A 23,934-nucleotide genomic window follows, 5' to 3' on the forward strand; every position below is an offset into this window, starting at 1 on the left:
TAATGACCAAGAATATTTTAGAGTTTATTTTTCTATTACCGGCAATCTCATTTTCGCGATAGTAAAGTTTATTTCAGTCACTTCGAGTTTTTCCATTTATTTTAGCCTTTAGAATTTCGTTTCGTTTAATAACCGACCGAATCATAAACCTGGAGCGGCCGAAGGGTCGGCCAAACCATGTGCGTAACGGTTGTTGCCGGGCACGGTCAACCTGGAGGCATCCTTGGCTGCATCGCTGGGCCTTCGAGAGCACCCCCATGCGTCCCATTGCCCTCACCCCCGCTCTATCGGGGTTGGCAAAGGGGCGTAAACCTTAGTGAAAATCGTAGTCTAAGATCCTGATTAGGGAAAAAGACGACCAATCCACTCGCGTGGAAAATCTTCGAGGTTTCGTGCGCGGACCCCGAACACTCTCGAATCAGACTAAACCACACTCGCAAAGAAGACACATCATATAGTCTCAATAAATAGTCGTGCTCACCAGAGCTTATACAAAGCAAAAGTTACAGTCCACACACATCTTTTGATAGGACTTCAGAATTCGCTGAAGACTCCTCCGCGTCGTTTAATCGTCGCTAAAATAATTGTCGACGCTGCGACGCATAAACAGGGATTATAGAGCAACACAAATATTTACAAATTTGGAAAGAAAATGTAAGAGATAGTGTTCAAAAACTGGGGTATAGCTTATTGTTTCAGCTCTTACCAAGATAACACGAAACATATTTTACAATTGTCCACATATTATCGACCCACCTCCTCAATCATCAAACCTGAATGTAATTGAACATTTGCGGGCATACTTGGAGGAAAAATAAAAACATTATATCTAATTAATTATAATCATAATTATAATTATAATTATTATTCAGGGTTTCGCTTTAAATCGTGACGCAACGAAGAGTTTAGGCTCATGATGTATTTACTTTCGACTGCCACAGAACTGTGGTTACGATCCGGTGTTTCTATGCTTTTCTTTTTCGAATTGATTGCGCCAACGATAAAAAAAAACGCGAGTAAATACTTTACAGATAATTTCAGAATTTACGATACACGTTTGTCCTATTTCACCTTCACTCAAATATTTGCAATCGATGCTTCGAGTATCTTATGAATCGTATCTGATGTACGATACAACTGATTGCAAATACTGATTCAAATATTTTCGTAAATTCTTATTTCAATTTCAGCAATTTCAGCTTGTTTTTTTCATGAAAACAGTGTGCATTGATCATTTTTAACTTTGTTTTTATTGAGTAACAAAAAATGATAATTAGTAATTACGTTTCTACATGATCAGCCAACTACCGAACAATAGCGTGGGGATCACGCCTGATTGGTGCGGAGGGGCCTCTCATCATGATCCATACCCTCGCCTGGGTCTGATGAATCGGTAGCCAATCAGTCAGTTAATAACAAAATTCTTATGTTATTGGGGATATCACAACGAATTTTATTTGTCAGATTAGATTGAATCATGTGTAACGAAGATAAAATTTTAGTTCCATTCAAATATAAACATTCAATTGCTTAGCTGAGGCTATTATAATCGAGAGAACAATTTATCTCTGTAGCGGCCAGCCGTACAAAGTAAAAACAAAGTTTTTAGAAAGCATGTTCATTGTAAGAATTTGTCGACGGCCTCGATGGTAAATCGCTAGTGTCATAAACCCTGAGTTTCCCTAAAGGTCTTCGACGCAAGGTCTGGCGACCATCGGCTGGTCATGCTGCCGACCTAGGATCTTGGGGAATTCCGCTGCGTTGCCACTTTCGCCAGCAAGCGCAAACACCGTCAAATCGCACCCCCTGCTTCAAGGAAGCGTGCTGCAGGCACAAGAAGGGGGGCGGTACGATTTGACGGGGTTCGAACGCGGTAATTGGTCAACCCCACCTTTTAGGGGGTTGGCTGAAGAAAACGGACAGCTACATAAACGCTGGTAGAACGAAAAAAAGAGAGTTCTCCAGAAGACGCTGCCGAGAATAAATAAAAAGCAAAAAGAACTTGAACACTGTGATTATTTCAACGAACACGCCTTTATCCCTTCATCTCTATAAATAATATGATTGAGATGAATGTTCAAACCGTTAATCGGATGAATTTAAAATAGCATATTACAAACAAAACGTAGACAACATGATTAAGATCTTCAACTCAAGGTTTAGCTTGTACAGCACGAGCAATTTTCGAAGTACATATTGTGTACATAATAGAGATTTAATCCTCCAAATTTTCTAAGTAGTATATGTCATTAAAGTTACTCAAAGAACTTTGACCATAAACTTAAAGAAAGAATAATATATTTTAGAATTTGACAATGTTCTTACAGCAACTATGATACACCACAGTATGCGGTAACGTATTACATAACTAGCAGATTATGTTAACAGCACGGATGTTTTCTTGAATTATTTGAAGACACATGTTATTTTCGCAGTCAGAGGTAAAACAGACCATACGTGTTCTTTGTTGGGGCATTTTATATTTAATAGCTTCTGAAGATGTACTGATAGGACAGCGATAAAAAATAATTACAATTTCTCCGCATGAGAGATTGCTAACACCGTTTAGGTTACTGTCATGTAACGAATGTATTGCCACTACAGTGCTGGACAAAAGTATTGGCATAGCATGATTGTTAAGATACAAATGCTTATAACTATTAAATAAACTGATTTAAAGAAAAAACTTTTTGACATATTCATTCATTATTTACCCTAGTTTATTATATAACAAAAGACACAATATAAATAAAATAATAACAAAAATATATTTTTTGAGCATTCTATGGCGGTAGGCCTTCATTTCCAAGATATTTGCAAAATGGCGTTTTGGTAATATGTACCTGCTTTGGGTTGAGACCGCTGCTTGTAGAGAATGAAACGATGTATTTATAATCAATTTATGTAATACAAAATAGCGTCAGAACAACCAGTTTACATTTGCCTTGTCATGGTGTATGATTATACAATTACGAAAGATGTATTATCAATATTATGAATCTACGTATGTATGTGAGGCATCTCTCGAACATTGTACAACGATGATGCACTGGCAGTAATTATGTACGTATTATCCGTTTTGCTTGCTTTGGAATTACTTAAAGGCAAGAAACGAACTGGCGATCTCAAGTAGAGATTGAGCGCTTTGTAAATATTTTCGTTTTGCCGAAAACTAAAAGACTAAAGTTAAAATTCAATAAAGCAGAAAAATTTGTTTATTTACTAGCTGAACAACTCGTACATTGAAGTTTTAACATTCCAGCGTGTTGTAATTCTTACGACTACTGTTATTTTTTATTATGCTATAACTGCAAAAAATTATTATATGTCGTAAATAATTATTAAGACGTTTGTATAAACGGTTATTATACCATTTAGTTACTATTTTTAACGTGTTACTTCGTGCGTATGCACTCGCTGGAAAGTTACTTGAAATGTCGTATTTACTCGATTGCCGTGGCATTCTGAAATCTTTGGAATGTATACGAGCCAATTACAGTGCTAATAATCCCATAAATAACAATTCAATTATGCTATTGACGGAGAAAGGAGGAATAATAGGAAAATTGAATGTCCGGTTCATGAGAATGCGAAACGCTTGCAAGGACGGTGAAAATTATACAACGCAAATATACACACGCAGGTTAACGCCAATAACAATTGTGCGTTAATTAAATTGGGGTAATGAAAAGATGAGTGACTTTATAAGTCTCCGAATATTTCTAACCTATAACCCGGTTCAACGAGAATTGGCAGGAAAAATAAACAGCTGCGGCACTGCACGCGTGATCAGACCAGGGCCGAAACGTAATGTCCAGATCCCTACATAGTAAGAAAGAAACTAATTTTCTAAACAAAAAGTATTCATCCTCAATATTAATATGATATTATTGTTGAGTTTTGGGTATTAATAAACAGATCGCCACAATTCAGTTTGCATACGTGATAGATTTTTATTGCCACAGACAAAAGGGAAAACCCGGAAAAACAAAAGAAGTAAGAGACCAAACGGTAGACCGGCAAACGGGTAAATTATTTTAACACATGTTTCGGCTCTAGCTAGAGCGCACTCTGCCGGCATGTCAACCCAACTAAAACTATTTTAATTCTTAAATACAACACTCCCACTTTGGGTTGACATAACTCTCGCATCACTTTCATTCAAAACGCTTATTTTACTTCGCAGGTACTCAAAAGTGGACTTACATAGTGCTTTGGTAAATATATCTGCGTTCTGCTCGCCCGTACATACATACTCAAGCTTAAAGTCTTTGTTCTCGAAATGCTGCCTTATAAAATGAAATCTTACATCTATATGTTTAGTACGCTTATGATACTCTGGATTTTTTATAAGTTTAATTGCACTTTGGTTATCTATATACATAATAGGAACATCCAGTGTATCTTTCGCTAAGTCTTTCATCAGTCTAATTATCCAAATTATCTCTTTGGTTGTTTGACTTGCCGCAACGTACTCGGATTCCGTCGTCGACAACGCTACGGATTTCTGCTTCTGCGAACCCCAAATTATCGGCGCGTCTGAAGCTTGGATCACGTAGCCCGTTGTTGACTTCCTTGTAGCTTTGTCCCCCGGCAAAGTCTGCATCACTGTACGCGGTCAAGGTCAACATTCCCTCTTGCTTAGGAAAGAAAATACCGTAGGCAGCAGTTCCCTTAATGTACTTCAAAATGCGCTTAGTCGCGTTCCAGTGAGCCTTCCTGGGTGATTCCGCATACTGGCTCACTGTGCTTACTGCGTAAGCAATGTCCGGCCTTGTGACCATAGCTAAGTACAGCAAACTGCCCACCGCTTCCTTGTAGGGCACGTTCATCGCCTTGTCGTCGTCCCCTGAAGTCTGCAGACTCAGATCAGTATGTTGATCTGCTGGGATCGACACCGCATTTGCTTCACTCATCCGGAAGCGATCGAGCACTCGCTGAGTATATGCAGCCTGGTTCGCAAAGATCGAACCATCCGCAAAAACTTTGATCTCCATCCCTAAAAACAGACTTAATGGAGACACAGTTAATTCAATTTCAGTCGCTAGGTATTCCAAAAATTTGTCTATTTTCTTCTTGCTTGTTGAGGCAATGAGACCGTCGTCGATGTATATCGCCAAAATAAGTGTTTCTCCGTTCTCGTGTGATGTGAAAACACACGGGTCCGCCGAGGTCGCTCTCAAGTCGAATCTTAACAGACAGTCCGTGAACTTCTTATTCCAGCATCTTGCAGCCTGCTTGAGACCGTACAAGGCTTTTTCAAGTTTACAAACTCTTGTGGTCCCATCTTGAAAACCCTCAGGCTGAACCATATAGATTTCGGCATCTATATTTCCATGTAGAAAAGCTGTTTTGACGTCAAATTGGACCAGCTGCATTTCCGATGATGCAGCCATGGCCAGGATCGCTCTAATCGATCCGTATTGCACGACGGGACTGAATGTTTCTTCGTAGTCCATACCGGGCCTCTGAGAAAATCCTTTCACCACCAACCTGGCTTTGTACCGCGCTTTGAGGTTGCCTACTGGTGGCTTCAGCCTGTACACCCACCGATTTGGAAGGATTTTAGCATTTGTAGGAGGTTCGACTAAACTCCATGTTTTATTTTTCCGCAGCGATCCCATCTCTTCTGACATCGCATCCATCCAGGCGTCACGCTCCGCACTTGTTGTGGCTCCTTTATAAGTGATTGGTTCCTGTCCAGCTGTAAGGAGCGATTCCTCGAATTCAAGTTGATATTCGCTAAGTCGTTCTGGCTTTTTCAAATTTCTCCTGGGTCGAAGCTGACGAGCTTTCTGGGAATTTACTGCAACGCCATCAGGTTCGATCGGATCAGACGTTTCCTGTTGCACCTGCGGCTCTTCCGACCGATCTTCGTCTCGTTGCACACCGGGATCCTCTTGTTCTAGAGCTTCTTGGAAAGGATCTTCATCACTACTTTCAGGCCCTAATTCAATATCGTCTTCTGCGCTGTTCCGGTTTGTATCATTAACTGGCACTTGTAAATTTTCTTCTATCCTATTATGTTTTTCTTCTCCCTTGGGCACAGCATTTTCTGGCAGGAAATCAACGTCTCGATGTACTTCCACCCTTTCTTCGGATGGAAACCAAATCCTATAGCCTTTCGTGCAATCATCATACCCGACAAAAACGCCCTTCTTGGCTTTTGCACTCCACTTCCTTCGTCTTTGTTTCGGGATGTGAGTATACACCTCCGTGCCAAAAACTCTGTAGCCGGGATTCGCCGGTTTCTCACCAAACCATAACTCATACGGTGTCTTATCCTTGACACTGCTAGTCCCAGTTCTGTTGAGTACATAGCATGCCGTATGAACTGCCTCGGCCCACAATTCAGGTTTTACACCCTTCGCATAAAGCATTGTCCGTGCTGCCTCCACAATTGTTCGGTTTTCCCGTTCGATAACCCCGTTCTGTTCTGGTGCATATGGAGCACTTGTCTCATGCCTTATGCCATTTCTGATCATAATCGCCTGCATTTCTTCATTGACAAACTCCAATCCATTGTCAGTCCTGAGAGCTTTAATGCTCCTCCCGAGTTGCGTTTCTGTTGCCTTCAGAAAACCTTGAAAGCACTCTCTGACTTCTGATTTCTTGCTGAGAAAAAACACGAATTTATAGTGCGAGAAATCATCCTTTAAGAGTAAGAAATACTTGGACTTCCCGATTGACAGGTGCTCCATCGGTCCACACAAGTCCGCATGGAAAAGATCTCCAGGCTTCCTCGATGAAGATTGGCTTTTGGGAAACGGCTTTCGTGTCATCTTCCCCAGTGAACAGCCATCACAATGCCAATCACCTACAGTCTCGGCTTTGATTCCCCAATTCTTCAACACTTTCCGAACGTGTTGAACGTTTTGATGAACAAGGCGCTCGTGCCAAAATCTCAGCGAAGAATTCTGGCTTTCGCTCTGACCAACATGAGCACTCGCCAACTCCGAGGGCTCGTTCTTGAGATTTGGCACGCAGAATTTGAAACGCATCTTATAGAGATTCTCACATCTGTCTCCCACTGCAACGACTTTCCCTCCTTTGAGCAATTCACATCTCCGATCATCAGATGAAAGCTGCAAACCTTTATCAAGCGCTGAAGACATGGAAAACAGATTATACTTTAGTTTAGGCACATAAAGCACTGGAACCAAGTGATTACGATCCCATTTGGAGCCGTTGGAGCTGAGAATGTCTATTTCTCCCACTCCTTCTCCTAGGATTATTTCACCGTTACCAACTCTTACTGGTATCGATGAAGGCAGCTTTCGATAATTTATAAAAACGCTGTGTACCGGCGACATGTGCTGACTAGCACCAGAATCAAGGTACCAGTCCTCCGGAGCCCCTCCGGATCCCAGCGCCTGTGCTGAGATTGTGCCACCCACAAAAGCACTCCCTCTTGCCTCACTGTGTCCATCAGGCTTAGTTTGATTTTTCGAACGACACTCATTCTTCCAATGCCCCGGCTTTCCACATTTAAAACACTTCCCAGGCTTCTGACCCTGCTTAACCTTTTGCCCGGGATGCTTCTTTGCCCTCATAGAGAAAGCACTGCTATTCTTGCTTTCGCCTGAATCCAACCGAAGCTCTTCCAGTGTGAGTCTCGACACTAGATTTGACAGGGTGCGCTGATCCAATGGTGCGGATTCCCACGCTGTTATAAAGTGTTTGTAAAAAGACGGAAGTGTCATTAAAATCTTTGTTATGGTCATACTATCTGACACTGGCTCTCCGAGCACACTCAGCCTGTAAGCAAGGTCTTTAATCTTTGCAATATGCAGAGGAATATTATCGGCAGAGTCTCTACTCAGAGAATACCACTTCTGCTGCAAAATATGCTTGGAAGTTTCATTTTTGTTCTCGTAAATCTCGTGGAGTCTATCCCACATCTCCTTTGCGGATAGACAGTTTATGATATGTATCAATGATTGTTGACTTACCGTAGTCACTATCGTCTTTTGTGCCAAACTATCAAGCTTCTTCCATTCTTTCAGAGCTTTCTGGTGAGCTGCAAGTGCTGCTAGGTCTTGGTTTTCCAACTCTGGTTTTACTGACTCGCCGGTCATAACCTCCAACGCTCCATGCGCGTTTATGAGAACTCGAACCTGGAATTTCCATATTCCCCAGTTCTCAATTCCACAAAGTTTCTCGATCTTCGAGATCTCGTTGTCCATTTCGATTCCTTCGCACTATTGCACGTGGCTGGCTGAATCGTTGGACGACACGTGTGTAACTTTTTGAATTTTTTTTTTTTTTTTTTTTTTTTTTTTATTTTAAAGATATTTCCTAAAACTATCACTACAATCGCACTTCTGGGCCCATAACCTGTTGAGTTTTGGGTATTAATAAACAGATCGCCACAATTCAGTTTGCATACGTGATAGATTTTTATTGCCACAGACAAAAGGGAAAACCCGGCAAAGCCGGAAAAACAAAAGAAAAGTGAGAGACCAAACGGTAGACCGGCAAACGGGTAAATTATTTTAACACATGTTTCGGCTCTAGCTAGAGCGCACTCTGCCGGCATGTCAACCCAACTAAAACTATTTTAATTCTTAAATACAACAATTATTAATATTATTACATAATAATGTAAATAAGGAGATAAATGCAAATATAAATTAAGGTATGGTAAAATATTTCAACATTTAATTTATATATTTATTACTATTGTAGGCGCTGGCCTACATATATGGACACAGGGTTGCTCAGAATGATTACACGTGGTTTTGCGGACGAGTGCTTTATTGGACTGTCCCTTAGCTTGCTCGGGGAAGAACTCCCGATTCTCTCTTGTCTCTCGAGGCCCAGGGAGTACCTAGGGACAAATTCCCTATAGCATCCCGGCCTCTCTCAATGGTTGGCATCGGCGCCACTCGCGCCATCGGCGGGAGTAACTAGGGAGTTACTAATGCTCCCTACACCACCCCCTCCCCAGTGACGGCGGGGCGTCACGAAAACACTTACTAGTAACAATAATCTAAACATAAAATATATATACAAAGAAAAACACTCATACTTCCACACTCATACACTCTTATTCTACATAACACTTAACCTAAGGACTATTAGTAGGAACTTCGGCTTTATTTCACGCTAGGCATTACTGCGAGCAACAATCTCTCCTACTGCCCTATCCTTCGACTACCACAAAAGCTGGTTTTAGTCTGTCTTTGCTCACGTTCACCTCACGCTGCCCTATCCTAATCACAAAATTCTTATCACTACGCCTTAATACTAAATACGGTCCCTCGTACGGCGGTTGCAGCGGTTTTCTAACCGCGTCGCGCCGCACCAACACATGCGATGCCGTGTCCAGTTCTTTAAAAACAAATACGCGCTTTCGCCCGTGATGTGCCTTCGGGGCCGGCTCCAACGTCCTCATGCGCCCTCGAAGCTGCTCCACGAACACGGACACCTCCGTCTGGTCGTTGCCCGCGATCAGGTCACCGGGTAGACGCAGGGTCTCCCCGAAAACCATCTCTACCGGTGTTGTCCCGCTGTCCTCCTTAACTGCTGCCCGAATGCCGAGCAGGACTACTGGGAGAGTTTCCGACCAGCTGTCTTCCTGATGGCACATAATCGCCGCCTTCAACTGCCGATGGAGGCGTTTCTACGGCCCCGTTGGCCTGCGGGTGATAGGCGGATGTCCTGTGATGCTCCGCTCCTAACGCTCTCGCCCAGGATTTGAACAACACGGACTCAAACTGCCGGCCCTGATCGGTTGTCACCCTGAGCGGTACACCATACCGCGCAACCCAGCCCGCGAACAGTGTTCGCGCGACGGTCTCCGCGCTCACGTCCTCTACCGGAAAAACCTCCGGCCACCTGGAGAAACGATCAATCACCGTTACACAGTATGTGTACCCTTTCGAATATGGCAGCGGTCCCACGATGTCCACGTGTATGTGGTCGAACCGCGCGGTGGGAGTAACAAACTCCCCTACCGGGGTCGCCACGTGACGCGTGACTTTCGCCCGTTGGCACTGCAAACACCCTCTCGCCCAGGTCCGGCAGTCTTTCTTCACCGATGGCCACACGAAACGTTGGGTGACCAGCTTCATCGTCGCCTTGGGTCCCGCGTGCGCCAGGTTGTGTAGGCTGTCAAACACACTCCTTCGGAACACTGACGTCACCAGAGGACGGGCGTGCCCAGTAGAAACATCGCAGAACACGTCCACGCCGGACTGTAGGAAATTGACCTTCTTTATCACCAGGCCCCTGGGCTCGGCTACCATCTGCTGAATCTCGCTGTCTGTCCTCTGCGCCTCAGCGAGCGCCCGGTAATTTACCGGCGCGATCACCTCTGCTATGCGGGACAGCGCGTCCGCGGTGGTGTTGTCGCTGCCCTTAATGTGTTGGATATCTACTGAAAACTGAGCAACATAATTAAGGTACCGAAACTGGATGGGCGTACATTTCTCCGGCTTCTGACTCAGTGCGAAGGTGAGCGGTTTGTGATCCGTGTAGATTGTGAAAGCTCGTCCTTCCACGGCGTAGCGGAAATACTTCACCGCCGCGTACATCGCCAACAACTCCCAGTCGTAGGCACTGTATTTTTGCTGCGCCGGATTGAGCTTCTTCGAAAAGAAGGCTGGTGGCTCCCATGCGCCGTCCTGATACTGCTGCAGCACCGCTCCTACCGCAACTTCCGAGGCATCCACCATCATTGCCAGCTTGGCCCTGGATGACGGGTGCGCCAGTGTAGCTGCCTTGGCTAGAGCTGCTTTCGTCTCCTCGAAGGAGGCCTCGGCCTCAGGTGTCCAGACGACCTTATCGCCCTTCTTCCTGGTTGTTAGGCAGCTCACCAGCGGGGCTTGGATTCCCGCTGCTCCGGGTATGCATCGCCGGTAAAAGTTTACCATCCCGAGAAATCTGCTGAGCTCCGCCTGATTTACCGGCTTGGGATAACCCGCAATGGCCTCGACTTTTTCGGCCAAAGGGCGGATTCCTTCCTTACCGACCGCGAAACCGAGGAACGACAGCTTCGGCACCGCGAACTCGCAATTTGCCGAGTTGATTACCACCCCGCATTCCGCGAACCTCTGAAACAGCTGTTCAAGGTGTTTCACGTGCAGCTCCTTCGAGTCTGAGGCTATCAGCACATCGTCTATATATACGTAAACACTGTCCAACCCGCGCACGACCTCGTCCATAAAACGCTGGAAGGTTTGCGCGGCGTTTCGCAGTCCAAAAGTCATCACCGGAAACTCGTATAGTCCAAACGGCGTCGTGATCGCGGTTTTATGCACGTCCGCCTCCGCGACCGGGATCTGGTGATACGCGCGCGCCAAATCAATTTTCGAGAAAACTGTCTTCCCGTGCAGGCTCTGCGCAAAGTCCTGAATATGCGGCACTAGGTACGCGTCGGGTACCGTCCTAGCGTTCAACGCGCGATAGTCTCCGCACGGACGCCACGCACTATCCTTCTTTGGTACCATGTGCAACGGCGATGGCCGGGCTATGCCCTGCTGAAGCATGTATTCGAACTCCTGCTTCGCCGCCTTCAACCGGTCCGTCGCCAAACGCCGCGGTCTCTGCGACACCGGAGGTCCCGGCGTGGTGAGAATGTGATGCCTCACATCGTGCTTGGCTGCCCCGCTGTACGTCGCGGGCCGTGAGATGCATTCGTACTTCTTCAGCAGCGCATACACCGCATTGTCCGTCACCGGCGCCACACACCGCACTGACTCGACCCCCCGGGTCGGTATTGTTCCCGGCACTGAGAGCCCGGTGATTTTATCAATTAACCGCCGGTCCTGAACGTCCGGCAAGAGGCCGTACTGCGCGAGAAAATCCGCATCAATAATGGGGCTTTCAATGTCTGCCACGATAAACGTCCACGGGAAAGCCCGGCGTAATCTTAAATCTACACTTATAATAATTTGTCCGTAGGTGCTGATTAGCGAACCGTTCGCCGCCGTGAGCAGAAAACTGGATTTCATCCGCGCACCATTTACCTTTTTCCGCGGAAACACAGTCACCTCAGCCCCGGTGTCGACCAGGTACTGGGTCTTCGTTGTCCCGTCGGTGACGAAAAGGCGACGTATCATTGGTTCAGGGCCGCTTGTCGCCATCAGCGACTCTGCTCCTCGTTTCCCGCGTAAGTGCACGGCCGCGTGCACGTTGTCGCCCTTTCCTTAAACCGCCAGTGGTACCAGCAGATAGCTTTCGGGCGTTCTTCGGACCTCGCCTTTGAACGTGCGCGGTTCCGCCCGCCAGACACGTTGCGCCTCCGCTCGCGCCCCCTGTCACCCAGCTTCGCTGTTATGAGTGCCGCGATCTGCTCCACGAGGGCGTTGATGTCGCCGAGTGCCGCGACGCCACTTGTGGACGGGGTTGGCTGCACCTGTAATGGCGTCACCTCGCCGATCCTGTCCGCCAGGACGGCCATTTTGTCCAACTCGACGCCATCTTGTGTCGCGAGCACCGACTGCATGGCCATCGGCAACCGGCTCAACCACAACGTCCTTATGAACTCCTCCGGCACATCTTCTCCCACGAGGCTCTTCATGTGCCGGAGAAACTGCGACGGCGTCCGGTCCCCTTTCTCCTCGTGTTCCAGGAGCTGCTTAATCTTACGCTGCTTGGATGTCGACAGCCGCGCAATGAGCTCCGTTTTTAACCTCGTGTACTTGCTCTGTTCCGGCGGGTTCAAGAGGATATCCTCTACCCCCTGCACCGACCTGGCGTCGAGTTTCTCGACCACATGCCAGAACCGCGTGTCCTCCTGCGTTATCCCGCGCAAATTAAATTGCACGTCCAACTGCGCAAACCCACAGCGCGGGCTTCTCCGGCCAAAACTTGGCAGCGTGAATTGCCACCGCCCCGTTCTGTGGTGCCGTTTCCATCCTGCGTTCCGATCACGTCGGGGTCACCAAATTGTAGGCGCTGGCCTACATATATGGACACAGGGTTGCTCAGAATGATTACACGTGGTTTTGCGGACGAGTGCTTTATTGGACTGTCCCTTAGCTTGCTCGGGGAAGAACTCCCGATCAGTGTGGCCAGATCTGGCATAATTGAGTGCATCGAAATCGACAACAGTGACGACGAACTTCCTTAGCGTCTAATGGAGTGGTGGGGATAGGAGGCATATACTACCGCACGAGCCACGTGTACGTGAGCTCGGCGCTTGCGCACAACTTCGGGAAATCGATAAAGAACGTTAGTGTGAGCCTTTCCTTCTTGCTCTTAAAAAGACAAAACAACTGAAATACGACCTCGCGATAAGTGGCATACGATTCCAAGCCTCGACTGTCCCAGCATTTTTACTTTCCGACATATGTAAGGTATAAGGAAATTTATAAAGTATCATAATGGAAAAAAAATTTCGAAATTTTTTTTAGCGGAAATACACGTTTTAGGACCCCCTCATCATATTGTGACTACTACAAAAAAAACATATTTTTTTTTGTTCCTATGCTATTGACATGCTTGCATCTAAACGGCTGAACGAATTTCAATGAAACTTAACATTTAAGTTTTATGTTCTCGTTTTAAGGTCTCATTCTATTTTAAGCGTGATCAGCTCCCATATAATGATGATTATACGTTTTTAGTTTTATAATTATTTCGATACATACACATCATTTGTAACAAATTTTTAAAGCGATTTATATAAATCTTAAGAAGGATTAAGATCAAATATATTTTTCTCCTATCTTTCCTAGACAGGAAAAATTAAATGAAATCTTATGCCTTGCATACCTACCTAAACCACATAAAAAACGTATTCCACAAATATTTTAGAATAATGTTGTTCAATGCAGTCTTACTCGTAAAAGGTTAATTAAGGGTTAATTAAAATGAAAAGCCACTCTTAGCCAGTACCGTGCACGCTACAGAAATAGATTACTACTGACTTTTCCCACTATGTTTTTTAATAACCGTATCAAATTGTTACACACAATCAAATGTTATATATTTGACTTAACTTTACATAACAAAATAATTGTAACGATAGGTGAAAGAATAACGTGCACGCTACCGTTCAATGGAAACCACGGGAAGGTGGTGGTCACTTCCATCAGGAGGGAAATGTAAAAAATTTTTATTTCTTTGTAACATTATCACATGCCGTATATTAAAATGTTTTTATTAATGTAATGAAATTACAATATAATGAAAAACTAACTCGTGAATGCATTAATTTTTATTAATATACATACGAGCCATAAAAATGGAAAAATGATATAATTGTTTACATTTCCAAAGGATGGGAAGTCGGGATAGGACGTTTGCGATTAAGCTGGCACGTTATGTCGTGCATTGTTGCTCTTACGGTACCGTGACGTAAGTGTAACAAGGCGCGACATTCTACGTCATAGCCACACTATCTACAGCAAGCAATTTCACTAACTAAAAATATACGGCAAAATATAAGCAAATAAATGAAGAAAAAAAATGATAGTTAGAGCAAGCAGAATAGTATTTACAGCAAGCGAAATACGTAAAAAAAGTAACAACGCGAGACAAATTGAACGACTATTTACATATTAGCGATGTCCTAAAAAAAATATTTTGGACATCACTAACAAGACTGCGGTTGCAGTGTAAGCGCTTTCGCGTGACGTTATGGCACATACATACATGCATCACACCTTGTTACGCCTACGTCGCATGAAAACGTTTATACTGTCATTGCAGCCTAATAGTACGAATTTACTATAGAGCTTTTCTCTGGAGAGAAAAATCTCTCTAGAGAAAAGCTCTGTAGTAAATCGGTACCTTAATTTTCCTCATATGACGTAGCGGGAAAATTCTCAAAGTTATTGTCATATGTTGCGTTTAATCTTAAATTACACTTTTGCTTCTTAGCAAATCTATGATATAAATTTTTGGAATACAATAGAGCTAGATGATCGTCATCTACCTCCATGGGTTGAGAGTTTTCCCTCTGCGCCTTTAACGAAGATTTCACAACGCAAATAGAGTTGACGCTGGCCGAAGAAAGTTTATTCCGTTTCTTTGTTTTTATGTCAGGTAACATGGAAAACAATCTTTCTGCATCGGCATTGGAATTTGGAAGTGATCTAATTGTATTTACTAATTTCATCAATTCAGGAAATTTAATTTTATAGTCCAAATTTCGCGTTAATAAAATTGTTTTCCAGAAACCATCGAATTTCATCTCGATAAGCGTCTGTCTACCTTTCGTTGTAAATTCCAAAGGCAATACTGACCATTCTGTTTGCAGTCCTTCTTCGTCGAAACCGCCGAATTTCTTAGCGATTAAGAGAACATTTCTGAAGGAAATGTCTCTATTTGTATCATTTAATATAAAAGTGGGCTCAAAAACATACAACTTGCTAAGAAATTCATCATCGATTGCCAATTTCGTTTGCAGCTGTAATATAAAACATTAAACAATTTTTCCTTACGGTTTCTACGATGTCGGACTTGCCTTCTGCATTCAGTTGATGCAGAAAATTAAGACACTCTGTTCCTAAATTTATACTATTAAATGGAAGTTGATTTTCGACTACAGAAAAATTCATCATTCTTACTAAATCCATGTGTTTCAAAAGCTGCGGTTTCAGAAAATTGCGTAATATATCGCATAAAAGTTCTGCCGCAGTCTTTTGAAGCAAATGAATTCTTGTCTCTTGAGTTTGAAAGAAAATGCTAAATTTATAAAAAAACTCAAGAGCGTAATTTAGAAAATAAAGATATGCTTTGGCCTCTGGATTTTGCATCGAGATTAACAGACGTTCCCCGGACTCTGATTTCTCGCTTATTGTCAATTCTTGCAAAAAAAGCAATACAGAGTCCCAATTCTCTAAAAGTGTAACTACGGATGTATAATGCGATAACCATCGCGTAGAACACAATTTTAAAATTTTTCTGTCGGTTGTTTGAAAACATTGCTGAAATTCGCGGAATATAGCCGAATGTTTGGAACTACTGTATATGTTCCGTCCGGTCAGTTCGGGTTTTTCCGCTCGTTTATGGTGCCAGATGCGGAACCTTGACTTTGTCGAAAAAGTCTTCGAACATTCCGCATCTGGCAAATTTCATCGTAAAGCATTCAAGCACTTTAGCTTTTCGAAAGTGCAAGGCCCGAGTTGACCGACGAAGGGCTGCATTGTTCCGCGGGTGGCACGGTCCTCTACAACGACCGTCGCCAACTCATGGAACAATGCAGCCATAAAACGTCTGCAACGCACGTGTAGCTAGGCGTAATTCGGAGTCCCGTTTTTTCCTCGGCAAAATTAACGGGGCCTTCGACTTGGGGAGGAAACCTCGGTCACCCTCGTCCAGGGTGAGATGGGACTCTTCCTCCTCCACGATCGCGCGAGGGAGGAGTTTCCTGGCCAACGGGGCAGGAAAATCGATCCTCCTCCCCCAAGTCGATGGCCAATCGATAAACAGAAAAAGTCAACGCGAATCGGTTGACGAATCCCCAAAATCGCGTCTCGGAGGGGGTTCAAGCCGAGGAGGAAACGGGCTCCGGACACTTCGACACTCGTCGCTGAAACCTCAGACAACAACGATCGAAATCTTTAATTCGTCGCTAAAAGTTCGAAGACAACGGTCTAAATCCACTTTAACTCGTCGCTGAAATCTCAGAGTAAACGTTCCAAAATCGGCAGTTCAATCGTCTCGTGAACCATTCGTTATTCGAACATCATTTCGCGAAACCTCAGCTCAAGCGGTTCGTGAGCAACAATTCGTGATTCGACATTAAAGAGAACAGCCGGATTTCGATTCGAAACAATCCGGCAATTAACTAGTCGCTCAAGATTAATTTGGCGAGCGACGGCTAGGAACCCGCGTACCACGAGGGTTAAGAGGGCCTTACAACCCCTCAGAGTTTAAACGAAAACTCACGCGACTACCTGGTCAGTACCGCCGCGACGGTACGATTCAGTATATGAAAGTTGCTACTTTTCGTAACAACTCCTCGCATATGTCTGGAATGGTATTGCACGCTTCGCGCACTACCATTGCAGACAGATGACACGGACAGCGGACAGTCAAAAATTTGTCCCTGCATTTTGTTGCAAGCTTTGTCATAAAGGACGAGTGTCGCCCTGTCATGACAGCAGCGTTGTCACATGACAATGCGACAATATTTTCGAACGGAATTTCTCTTTCTATCATGGCAATTTCAAATGTTTTAAATAAATTATCTGCGTCACAATTTCTGGCATCAAGATGTAATAATTCTACCAATTCCGTTCGAACATCCAAAGTCTCGGGTGCAACATAACGAACAAGAAACGTCATCCATTTCTCGTTGGTCGAGTCGGATGTTTCGTCAATATAAATAGAAAATTTAGTGTTTTGTAAAACACTAGAAATACGTTTTGTTTGTAAAGGATACAAAATATATTTCATTTTGCAGAAATGAATTTAGAGGGGAATCAAAAAAAAAGGAAAGAAGAATATAGACGTTCTAATATATGGCATGTGATAATGTTACAAAGAAATAAAAATTTTTTACATTTCCCTCCTGATGGAAGTGACCACCACCTTCCCGTGGTTTCCATTGAACGGTAGCGTGCACGTTATTCTTTTACCTATCGTTACAATTATTTTGTTATGTAAAGTTAAGTCAAATATATAACATTTGATTGTGTGTAACAATTTGATACGGTTATTAAAAAACATAGTGGGAAAAGTCAGTAGTAATCTATTTCTGTAGCGTGCACGGTACTGGCTAAGAGTGGCTTTTCATTTTAATTAACCCTTAATTAACCCTTTACGAGTAAGACTGCTTTGAACAACATTATTCTAAAATATTTGTGGAATACGTTTTTTATGTGGTTTAGGTAGGTATGCAAGGCATAAGATTTCGTTTAATTTTTCCTGTCTAGGAAAGATAGGAGAAAAATATATTTGATCTTAATCCTTCTTAAGATTTATATAAATCGCTTTAAAAATTTGTTACAAATGATGTGTATGTATCGAAATAATTATAAAACTAAAAACGTATAATCATCATTATATGGGAGCTGATCACGCTTAAAATAGAATGAGACCTTAAAACGAGAACATAAAACTTAAATGTTAAGTTTCATTGAAATTCATTCAGCCGTTTAGACGCAATCATGTCAATAGCATAGGAACGAAAAAAAAAAATATGTTTTTTTGTAGTAGTCACAATATGATGAGGGGGTCCTAAAACGTGTATTTCCGCTAAAAAAAAACTTCAAAATTTTTTTTCATTATGATACTTTATAAATTTCCTTATACCTTACATGTAGGTCGGAAAGTAAAAATGCTGGGGCAGTCGAGACTTGGAATCGTATGCCACTTATCGCGAGGTCGTATTTCAGTTGTTTTGTCTTTTACAAGAGCAAGAAGGAAAGGCTCACACTATCGTTCTTTATCGATTTCCCGAAGTTGTGCGAAGTGCCGAGCTCACGTACACGTGGCTCGTGCGGTAGTGTATGCCTGCTATCCCCACCATTCCGTTAGACGCTAAGGAAGTTCGTCGTCACTGTTGTCGATTTCGATGCACTCAATTATGCCCGATCTGGCCACACTGCTCCCGATTCTTTCTTGTCTCTCGAGGCCCAGGGAGTACCTAGGGACAAATTCCCTATAGCATCCCGGCCTCTCTTAATGGTTGGCATCGGCGCCACTCGCGCCATCTGCGGGAGTAACTAGGGAGTTACTAATGCTCCCTATACTATATACAATTTATGTTGGATCTGTGATCTGTGTTTAAACTGCCAGATGTGTAGCGTCGCCTCCCATTCTCGCCACCAGAGGGCTCGACCGACCCCTCGGTTGCTATACTATATACAATCCTCGGCCGACTTCCCGATATCCGGATATCTCAGTCGTCTAAAGCCGTGTCCCCACTGGGTCGGCAAAGAAATGGCTTTGCCGCGGTGCATAGCAGTGGCACGGCCGTGCCGCCTTGTGCCGCCTTTTGCCGAGCCGTGCCGACCCAGTGGGGACGCAGCTTAAGACAGGGCTTGCTAGGAAGTCTCCTTACTGACGAGTCCACTAGCAGACCCGAACGAAAAACGGCGCACCCTCCTTTCCTTTTCTGTCCTACGATAATTTCTCCGAAATCAGAGCAGCAGAGCAGCGCCACAAATGTATCAATATTGAAGTCCAATTACCAAAATTCATCTTCAATAACATGTTCAACGCATTTTCTCCAATTTTCAACCGTAACATGTTCTAGTAACTCGTAAATCTCGTGTTCGAATATCTTTAATCAACTTTTGAGGGGGTGATTCTACAGATTAAAATACGACGAAAATCAAGAATGACAATATTTCGGTAAAAGTTTTGTCTTAAAGTTATTAACAATTAAAGATTCGATGGAATCACGGTATATTTCGAACAGCTGCGTGCACTAATAGTGTATTAACCCCTTACATATTAAAATCAACACATTTTTACATTCACGAGGTATTCGTAAAACAAATCTATCCTTTTTTGTATCCATTTATTCTACGAACTTTAAACAAAATTAAATACGATACGTTTAAAAAAATTATTTGAAATTAAATTGTATGTCAAGGGGTTAATAGTAGTTCTTGGGTCATTCCACGTGAAATCGGACAGCTTTTAGAGTAAGTTTTCAAATTATGTTCAACTTTGATATTCAAACGTATCTCAAAAAATTTTTCAAAATTTTGAATATCGTTGAAGCGACAGACGTGTAAAGTTTAGTGCCACCTTTTTCAACTTTTGTCAACGAAACTGATTCGTTCTTCCCCCCAAACTAATATTTATTGCAACATTTCTCGAAAGTAGATAAAATTCCCGAGAATTAACAATTTATTTGTACATTCTAGAACAATTTTATGGTTCGAACTAACGAGCCTTGTTCGTTCATAAGCGAAATAGTGCAACGAATATTCCATTCGATCCCTCCACTTTGAAGTCGTAACTCCAAAAGGTAGAAAGAACATTCGATAAAAATGATGGATCTTGGAATTTTGCGGCAAATACTCATCGGAATCGTCTGTAAGTATCGCTGACTTCGGTAATACAGTAGTGTCCACATAAATGACCAAGCTCGGGACCGGCGGCGGTCATTTATGTGGGCATGGTTACTTCTCAGAATTCAACGGAAATAAAGAAAGAGGATAAGTGCGAGTGAGATACAATAGCTGGCACCCGAAACCATATACACATTCTTCCACGAGAAGAAGGCACAGCGTGTTTACATCCCCACTCCTGTTTCAGTCCGCTGTCTCACAGGTATTGGTCGAAAACGGTGACGAAGATCGGTGACAGCCAATCAGCGGACTGCAGCAAGAGTGGGGATGTAAACACTCTGTGCATTCTTCTCGTGGAAGGACGATACCTACAAATATGTATACAATGTACAGTGAAAACTCGATAAATGTCCTCAAGAGCTGTTCCATAAATGATACATTTTTATCCCCACCACTAGGGGGATCCCCCTTGAACCAGTGAGGCGAAGTGTAACCGGAGACGTAGCGGCTTTCTTTAAAAATCTTTATTGCCTTCGTCATCTTAGTTTAAATGTCCCTGTCAGTGTGACCACACTACTGTACAAGAAGAAAGTTTTTTATTTTTTACTTTTTTTTAATAAAAATTTTACTATCATGTGGGGAAGATTTTTCTAATTAAAATGAGACTAAACACGATATAAATCGGCCAATATTTGTTACCATAATATTGAATTAAATATTGTGTACTCGTATCTTCGCAAGGTCAGTGGATAGTACATTTATCGAACAGAGGTAGCTAACGAAACCTCCTATCTCATAAGTGTTGCAGTTTTTGATCACTTACGGAACGGTGGAAGCGTTCCGTTTGAAAATAGCTACCTCCCATTCGATAAATGTAGCCAGCACCTTGATCCGTCGTTCTTTGATGTTTCCGAATATAGAAAAGGACATCACACGAAGGATAAATAAAGAGAGAAAGACTCGCAAGTACAATATTTAATTCAATATTATGCTACCAAATATTGACCGATTTATATCGTGTTTAGTCTCATTTTAATCAGAAAAATTTCGCCCATATGATAGTGAAATTTTTATTAACAAAAAGTAAAAAATAAAAAACTTTCTTCTGTGCAGTAGTGTGGTCACACTGACACGGCTATTTATCGAGTTTTCACTGTATCGATAAGGACCGGCGTCAAGTTACGCCCGACACGCTCGATGTTCGAAGGCGCTTGGCTTCTAAAGCCGTGTCCCCACTGGGTCGGCAAAGAAATGGCTTTGCCGCGGTGCATAGCAGTGGCACGGCCGTGCCGCCTTGTGCCGCCTTTTGCCGAACGCTGTGCCGATCGGCAAATGCCGAGCCGTGCCGACCCAGTGGGGACGCAGCTTAAGAATTGATGAGGATAATCGTGGTCACTTATGTGAGCACTACTGTATCGGCGTTGTTCTATCGGAGGACAAAGAATTAACGAAAGAATTTTAACGTTGCTCGGTTGTTACGCTTAGGCAATCTTCTGATCATCGATAGTGGATTGCACGAAGGATGGAGCACCCCAATTATACCGAAATTCGGGAACGAAGATTCTTTAGAGGTGTCGACCGACAGAGTCGTGTGGGTGGTGAATTTGATGTACGTCGGTGTTGGCCTTGGCTCGATCGTGCCGTTTCTCCTGATGGACAGGATCGGTCGCAAGGGGACGCTACTCTTCGCTACGGTGCCAAAGATTGCCAGCTGGATCTTGATCGGTAAAGCAAAATCCGTTCTTGTACTTTACATCGGTCGAATATTGGCCGGAATTGGGTGCGGAATAACGTACGCCGTGATGCCAATGTACCTTGGAGAAGTTAGCAGCAAAAGGTCGCGTGGACCATTAGGTACGATTACTTTATTTTATTCTCGTTTTTTTTCAATTCCATGGTTGGATCGGGATTAAAAAGGTAGAAAAATGCTAAACCTCATTTTGTTACTAATAATTAACGATTTATTATACATTCAAAAGTGGAAAACACGTGCAACGCGCACGGCCATAGTCACTCATAAAAGCAACACCATACTTCACGATGCCACGCAGCACCGCTCTAGTCCCGCTCTCGTGCATGCATAGTATGCGTAAGGCATGGAAAATTTCAATGATTGGTGGAATAAATCTGAGGATAAATATCTTCGGTAAGGAATTTCCTTTACCGAGTAACGAAGGAAGAAACAGTTACGCTTATAAATAGAAAGGGATACAACGCTGCACGTCACAATGTGGCAACTTTACATTTCCTACCCGATTACGCCATTGCTTACTGCCAACCTCTCAAAGCTTAATTCCCGTAAATCAGACCTTATAGCCGATTAGCACATAACGCAAATAACAAAGTACTATGATAATTTTGCACCTCTATTTGTTGATTATATGTTTATTTTTAAAATATAGCATGTATAGATAACAAAATGTTTTCATTTCAAGAACTAAAAATTTAATCACTTAATATTTATAAAAGGATATTAAAAAATCATACAATACATATGATCCAAATACGAACGAACTTATGGATTGACCTGATAGTATTCCATTTAATGAATTATAGGTCACAATAACAAATTGACGTAAGCTATTATAATAGTTATAGAAAACAGTAAAATCGGTTACCTTTTTAAATAATTTCTCAATACTTACTATTTGCAAGAAAAGCGTTTTTAAAAAATAAAAAGGGTGAGAAATGATTCGATCGAGTTGTTCAGGTACACTGATAGCGGTTCTTCTAAACACGGGAATGATGATGGCGTACGCGATTGGTCTGTGGGTGAGTCGTTTCACGATGTCCATGATTGCGGTCTCGATCCCGATCGTGTTCCTCGTGACGTTCGTCTGGCTACCGGAGAGCTCGGTGTTTTTGACGAAGAAAAACAAGCTGACGTCCGCGGAGAGGACGCTGAAATGGGCTCTGGGCAAGGAGGACGTGGTGGAGGAACTGGAAGAGATCAAACGGATCGTCGCGACGGAGGATTCTAGCGTAAAAATAACGTTCCACGGGTCGTTTCGGGAAAGCTTGGTTAGGAGAGAGAATCGAAAAGCTTTTCGTATCGCGTTGATCGTTCTGAGCGCGTTGACTTTAACAGGCGCCGCGCCGCTTTTGGCTTATCAGTCGTTCATATTCGAGGAGGCTGGTTTTGAAATCTCAACGAACGTTAGCATCGTTATGACTGGCTGTGCGATAGTGCTCGCGGGCATCGTCTGCGTGACGCTGGTGAGGATCATCGGCAAGAGATTGCTTCTTCTGTTCTCGACACCCGTCTGCATTTTGTCGTTAGCGGCGCTCGCAATTTTCTTCGGCCTCCTCTCAAGCGGCCACGACGTCTCCAAGCTCCGATGGATGCCCACGGTCTTCCTGGTGGTTTATGTCCTCGGTTACGGCCTCGCTTTGAACCCCGTGCCTCTCGCTTACGTTGGCGAAATCTTTCACGTCGACGTTAAGGTGCCCGCCGCTATATTCTGCTCGCTTTACTACGCCCTCGTTACGACCACCGTCGTGAAATTCTATCAGGTAGGTTCGTACACCACTGCTAATAGACGTACTACTTATCGACCTTATCAACCTTCCACGAGAAGAAGGTACAGCATGTTTACATCCCCACTCTTGCTGCAGTCCGCTGATTGGCTGTCACCGATCTTCGTCACCGTTTTCGACCAATACCTGTGAGACAGCAGACTGCAACAGGAGTGGGGATGTAAACACGCTGTGCCTTCTTCTCGTGGAAGAATGTGTATATGGTTTCGGGTGCCAGCTATTGTATCTCACTCGCACTTATCCTCTTTCTTTATCTCCGTTGAATTCAGAGAAGTAACCATGCCCACATAAATGACCGTAGCCGGTCTCGAACTAGGTCATTTATGTAGGCACTACTGTATTACTGAAGTCAGCGATACTTATAGACGATTCCTTTGAAACGACTAGAATAATTCTCTTTTCTTACGTTCTTTCAGGTTAGTTTTGCTCAATATTGACTAAACGCATGAAAAAAAATATCCCTAATTAGGAA

The 23,934-nt window shown here is 43.4% G+C and overlaps 1 protein-coding gene across 1 annotated transcript in view; it reads left to right on the plus strand.

Moving 5' to 3' along the window:
• The window catches only part of LOC122404083 (facilitated trehalose transporter Tret1-2 homolog), a 36,658-nt gene that overhangs the window by 12,209 nt on the left and 515 nt on the right, over window positions 1–23,934 (plus strand). Inside the window, exons 2-4 of the mRNA XM_043407976.1 lie at window positions 19,779–19,950; window positions 21,411–21,779; window positions 22,636–23,438. Of these exons, the coding sequence (XP_043263911.1) occupies window positions 19,905–19,950; window positions 21,411–21,779; window positions 22,636–23,438 (1,218 nt within the window). The 5' untranslated portion in view covers window positions 19,779–19,904. The remainder of the gene's footprint in view (window positions 1–19,778; window positions 19,951–21,410; window positions 21,780–22,635; window positions 23,439–23,934) is intronic.

This window comes from Colletes gigas, unplaced genomic scaffold (genome assembly GCF_013123115.1).
Source record: "Colletes gigas isolate AHSC1104 unplaced genomic scaffold, ASM1312311v1 Colletes_gigas_Sc00101, whole genome shotgun sequence".
Classification (NCBI taxonomy): domain Eukaryota; kingdom Metazoa; phylum Arthropoda; class Insecta; order Hymenoptera; family Colletidae; genus Colletes; species Colletes gigas.